This window comes from Ptychodera flava, chromosome 6 (genome assembly GCF_041260155.1).
Source record: "Ptychodera flava strain L36383 chromosome 6, AS_Pfla_20210202, whole genome shotgun sequence".
Taxonomy (NCBI): domain Eukaryota; kingdom Metazoa; phylum Hemichordata; class Enteropneusta; family Ptychoderidae; genus Ptychodera; species Ptychodera flava.
In genome coordinates, this window is record NC_091933.1 from 33,822,147 (window position 1) to 33,828,681 (window position 6,535).

Consider the following 6,535-nt stretch of genomic DNA (forward strand, 5'->3'; position numbering starts at 1 on the left):
ATTAATCGTTTGATTCTGACAAGTTACTTTGAACGTCAATTTTATGGCATGTCTAGTAAAACTCACCCTCTGGTTTCCACCCCGGCCCGTAAATCAGGTGGAGCCAATTTCTAATTTCCAATTTCAATTTGCTGCTAACATTGAACAACCAGAGGTTTCGTTAGGCCTACTATGTAACGCCCTCCCTTGTAGAGATTTTATCTCGGATTTTATCTGGGAAGCGTCGACATGGACAACCTTAGATCGTACGATCTTGAAGCAACCTTCACAAACCTTGGCCATGTGAGGAGATAGCGTCATACTTGTAATTAATTATTGGTACAGATTTCAATAAGACCAATCGAGAACGCGATATTCCATGGTGTGATCTCATATAAACTTAGGCTGCAGGGGGAAAATGTTCTCAGATTTTTTCAAATACCCCTAACAAATTTCCAATGTGTTCAAGCCCCCCCCTTCTGACTTGCTATAATTATCAAGTCCCCCTCAAAGGAGGGCAGAATGAGGCCGATATAGTGCTTCGTGCAAAATATCAAATCATAATACATGAATCTATTGGGCAAACTATGAACGTTTTCCCCCATAAAAACATTAGCTATATCTCTACATTTATATATGTGTGTGATAATAACAAAACAAGCTAAATCTGTGTATTTATAGACGTTCGATAATAAATAGCCCTTTCCCGAGTTCCAATAAAGCGAGCAGTTGCGTCGTCTGAGGGCGCTTTGTGACGTCACAATCCAGGTCACTGCATCTGCTTCCGACCAAAGAACGCCAACGCGGGAAGCGAGACGCACTGCCAAAAGACTCCCTTCATTTTGGCTAAGTATTGCATTATTTTTGAAAGCTGTTTAGTTCCAGACGGGCTTAAAATGGTTAATTGGTTTTGTGCGGCGCCTGAGTGCACAAATAGTCTGCGGAAAAAGAAAAATGTCACCAAATACCCAGGCTTGAGCGACTTGACCTTTCATGCATTTCCTACCGCGAAAAAACCACGACTTCGCAAGCAATGGATTTCTATGCTTCGGCGTCCGGGCGATTGGACTCCCAATAATTACTCTCGCGTTTGCTCAAGACATTTCCCCGGTAATACAGGACCAACCGAAGCGTATCCCGTACCTATTCTTTTCGCCTATAATAACTGGAGACAGCCAACCAACCCGCGCTCCTCAAGTGCTATACGGAAGCTGGCACAATTTCGTGATGCCGTGGAGAACGAGCTTTCTGAGTCCGAAGAGTACCTGAGTGGTGACCAAATCGTGCAAATAGATATGATCGCCGAAGATCGCTACGCTGGTGTGGGATTGGAAATTGAGCTAGGCGTGGAAGAGCCACCTTCTAGTAAGTTAAGATAAACTGATACTTGCTGTACATAATGTGTATTTGAAAAAACTGACCCTTCACTTTTTTGTTCGTTCCATCACAGGGACTGTGGTTCTATAACTGTGACAGCTGTAAATTTTTCCACTAAAAAAATTCAATGTAAACGGGAAAACACAAGGACAAGTGCACTTTACTTAATACATGCAACATGGTAGACCATTGCATGACATTGCAAAGAAAGTTCATGTCAGGACAGTAACTTGTTTTTAAATTGCCTTACATTTTTGTAATTACAGAAATGTACAGATCATTGAAGAGTGGTGTTGTGAGTAAGTCCCCAAACGATCACGACTACATTTGTATTGGGGACCAAGGTGAAGAAACATGTGAAGGTGACTCTAACGGGATTGCAAAGATTCGTGTGACGACCTTATCCAAGGCTGGAGAAGCCAACAAACGAAAGGTGCCACACCGTACTAATGTTTTGCAAGCAGAAATGCCCAATCATCAAATGACTACAACCCGTGAAATTGCAACGCAGACAGACATAACAGGCAAAGAAATCACTAGGAAGTTCAAAGCTGCAAGCAAATTAGATGATAAGGACGCATTACGTAGCGAGTTACTACTTGAGAAAGTACTCGAATCTGACAAATCGGTTCAACAGTATACCGGCTTTCCTGGCCTCGATTCATTGAACTCTTTCTTTGATTGCGTATGTGGTGCTGAAAAATCATTGAAGTACTGGAGCGGCAGTGGCAGCTCGACTGAAAAAAAGTATCAAACAAGGGGCAAGAAACCAGGACCTAAACGCAAGTTGACAAATTATCAAGAGTACTTGCTCACTTTAATTCGATTTCGCCTTGGACTGTTGTCTTCTTTTGTCGGCGACCTATTTGGTGTCTCCAAAACTCGTGTGTCTCAAATATTCATAACTTGGATGAATTTGATGGGGAATTTTTTTTCAAGCAAGCTCTGGCTAAGTAGACAGCAAGTTGACCAGGGAACACCCAGAACCAGAATCGTCCTAGATTGTGCGGAATTTTTCATTGAGAATCCCAGAACACCTACCGCCCAAAGTACAACTTGCAGTTCGTATAAATCCCACAATACGTACAAGTGTCTTGTTGGAGTAGCTCCTGATGGAACTTTCAATTTCATATCCAAGCTATGGGGTGGGAATGTTTCTGATAAAGTTATAATGGCAAAGAGTGGTCTTATAGAATTGCTTGAACCAGGTGATAGAGTGATGGCTGACAGGGGTTTTAATATCCAAAACCTGCTTCTACCAAAACAAGTGAAATCAAGCACATCAGCATTTGCTCATAAAGGTCCAGGAGGAAAGGGAAAGCGTCTTAACACAAAAGAGCTTGTTGAATCAAGGAGAATAGCTAAATTAAGAATTCATGTGGAGAGGGCAATAGGTAGAATGAAAAGCTTCCGTATGCTTTCACAAATACTGCCAACAGCTATGAAAAATATAAGCAATCAAATGGTTGTAGTTGCTGCCGGCATTTGTAATTTTCATGATCCACTTTTGCAAAACAGGTACACGGAGTGTACCCATGAACAAACTGTCATTGATTGATTGATTGATTGATTGATTGATTGTACTCGATTGGACTAAGATGGTTACAAGTGCAAGAAATTTTATTTTGGAATTTCACTGAAAATGTTGATTCCCTGCACATCGTACTCTGTGAGGAAACTAAGAATAACACACAGGTTATCATCTTCCAAATTGTTATTCAGAGGTTGTACATCATCATACGGTGACATGAATGTTTGACACTGACCTAGACCCAATGTATTGTCAATGGGAGAATGTTATCAAATAAGTTATCTCCCAAATTGTTATTGAAAGGTTAAGTTGAAACTTTTAGTCATTGTAGAGGACAGTTTGCACAACAGCGGGATTGGGTAAGTAGAAATTATGACAACTAAATCTTTTGAACACCTCAAGGTGGCTGCTTGGATCAACAATATATTGTTTATTTAATATAATCTAAAACTTGCACCCAAAGGACGCGCCGAAAATGGAAATGGCAGGAAATGAAAGTACCAGAAGAAGGTATTTGAAAAGAAATTTGATATTCAATAAATTTAAAGTCCCCCATTAGCAATGTCAATTTTTTTTTTCAGACCCACCTGGCATTTTGTAAATTTTTTCAAGGCATCCCCCCCCCAATCTCCCGTCCCCTCCAGAGATGTTTGTGAATGCAGCCTTAATAAACAAAGACTGGCGGGAAATTCCAGGTGCCGACTATTGTATAATGATGATAATTTTTTAGATATGTAAGTTTAGAAAAGTATATAACCTCGTAGGGAATGTACGCTGACGATCACAATTTGAGATGTGGAACGTCACGCCACCATCTTGTAATAAAGATCTCCAAAGTGGTGCTATATAATCAACATCTTGGTGTGTCAGCTTCAGTTTCTGAAAACAGTATGATCCACACTGGTACCTCAACTCACAATTCCCCTAACTACATATGTGCGACAATTTACAACAATATTCGTACTCAGGAAAACAAACACCAATTTAGCATTTTACCCAATTCGTAATTCCCGTTTGCACGATTTATTGTTTACAAATAAGGTCGGCCGTTAAAGATACAGTGCTGAACATGTTACTCTTAATTCAGAAATAAAGAAAGCGCATTAAAGATCGACATTTGGTCTAAGTTTAATGTAACTGGTCACGTGAATCGATTAAAATGATGGCATTTGCCCATATTTGATCTGCCATTCTTTGATTTCAGGGTGAAATAAAAGCTGCAAGCAGCGTTGGCGGGGCCCAAGCGGTTGCCATGACTAAAGTACTTGCACCGATGCTACTATGTGCAAATTTTGAGCTTGAATGGTCTTTTGGTTCTTGTACTGAAGAATGTTTAATATCTTGTGGTTATTATAGGTGTTTTAGCTACTGTAGACTATAGTGTATAGAAGCTATTTGGATGGGTATCCATCCAGAGTCAGTCTGTATGTATGTATGTATTATGTATGTCCGTTTGTGAGGCGTCCGTCCACTCAAATATCTTGAGAACCGTAGTATTTACTGATATGATATTTGTTGTGTAGATGAAAAATATGATTTTGAGGAACCATTGTTTTGAGTTTTGTTCATTTTTTGATATTGTTGAAAATATGCAAATTAGCACCAAAAAAGGTGTTTTTGGTAAAAAATCTCTCTTCATACCCGCTGGTCAGACAGCTTTGTTATTTGGTATACAGGTCCCTAGGGATAACCCAACTTAGATTTGTTCAAATTGTGATGAAATATGCAAATCTGTATTTTTAGGGAATTTTTTGGGTCATTTTTGGTCAAAAATTTATTTCATCAAAACCACTCGTCTGACAGCTTTGATATTTGGTATACAGGTTTCTACAGATGAACTTAATATGATATATTGAATGTATGATAAAATCTGCAATTTTGTATTTTTGGTGCAATTTTTGCCATTTTTGGTCAAAAAATGTGTTACTCGAAAATTACTTGTCTGATGCCTTTGATATTTGGTATACAGGTTTCTAGGGGTTGTCTTAGTGTGATGTATTGAAATTTGATGCAATCTTCAATTTTTGTATTTTTGGGTCAATTTTTGCCATTTTTGGTTAAAATATTTGTTTCTCAAACATTACTCATCTGATAGCTTTGATATTTGATATACAGGTTCCTAGGCTTTATATTACTGTACAATATATTGAAATTATGATGAAATCTTCAATTTTGTATTTTTGCAGCTAATTTTGCCATTTTAGGTCAGGCCATCCTGAAATGAGCTATCAAAGATATCCACCTTCTTCATCAATACATGTGTCACAAAATGTTATTCTCTACATAACACAGCAGAGCTCTGTCGACTGTTGGGTCACTTGTTTTTTCAAAACCGCTGGTCAGACAGCTTTAATATTTGGTTTACAGGTCCCTAGTATGACCTTAGTGAGATAATTTCATACAGTCAGGAAATACTTAATTTTGTATCCATGTCTATAGTAGCTTCAGGGACTTTGGCCCTATGTTTGTGAAATCCAATATGGCCACCAAACCATGTGACCGATCCTTACTTGATAGCAAACTTGATAGTACTCACACTAAGGATGATATGAACAAAATTTCAGTTCAAATGCTAGGATGGTCCTGGATAAAAAAAGTTTTGAAAATTATTTGCTGGTAATTGTAGATTTTTTCGCAGAAACCAATATGGTCGCCTAACCATGTGACTGATTGAAATTATTTTTTGCAAACCTGAAAGTACTCTCACTAAGGATGGCGCAAGTGAAATTTCAAATTAAATGGTGCATTGGTTGTGGAGGACAAGATTTTTAGCTCCCATAGCCATATGTATATATGGCAATGGAAGCTATTCTTATAGGCTAGGAAAATGTCTGTATGTCTGTATGTCTGTCCGTCAACATCAAAAACTCCAAAACTGCTGTACATTTCATCTTGATATTTGGTGTGTACATGGATGATGGGCTGTAGATGAGATTTTGTTCAAATGAAGTTGTCATTGCCAAAAATATGCAAATTAAGTGACAAAATGTAAAAACAGTCAAAATTGAAAAAACTCAATAACCACTGAGCAGACTACATGAAAAATTGCATGTAAGTACTTTGGGCTGACATGAAATGATTGTGCACATCTTGGGTCAGTATCTTGGACTTGCTATTTTCATGAATTTTTTTGTAATTTCTCCCATTTTTGGTCAAAAAATCTTCTTCTCTGAAACCACAAGTCCGATTGATTTGAAACTTGGTATGGAAGTGCATAGAAATGACCTTTCCCAAATTTGGGCAAATCGTGGTGAAATTTGCATATTTTAGTTTACAAGTCCATAGACTCCCATGTATTAGGCAGATCTCCATAGACTCCCATGTATATGGCCACGAAAAATAAAAATTTAGTTTCTCATCGTATTCATATTGCAAAAAGGATGCAGTGACACAATTTTTAGTCCCCATGGATAAAGTCCAGTGGGCTTATAGAGTGGGTCATGTCCGTCTGTTCGTCCATCCGTGAGTCCATCCGTTCACGCAGACATCTTGGATATTTGACAAAATGTCATGTGACCTTGATGACCTTTGATCTCAAATATACATATTTGTCCATAACTCAGTAACCACAAGTGCTACCACCTTCATATATGGTATGATGGGACACCTTTATGACGCCACATATTGTACCTCATTAATTATGCACAT

The 6,535-nt window shown here is 38.4% G+C and overlaps 1 protein-coding gene across 1 annotated transcript; it reads left to right on the forward strand.

The window, feature by feature from the left end:
• Positions 1-761: 761 nt before the first annotated feature.
• On the forward strand, positions 762-3,741 carry LOC139135568 (uncharacterized). The gene is made up of 2 exons (XM_070703028.1): positions 762-1,344; positions 1,623-3,741. The coding sequence occupies exons 1-2, from the start codon at positions 876-878 to the stop codon at positions 2,912-2,914; spliced, it is 1,761 nt and encodes a 586-aa protein (XP_070559129.1). The 5' UTR covers positions 762-875; the 3' UTR covers positions 2,915-3,741.
• Positions 3,742-6,535: the final 2,794 nt, after the last annotated feature.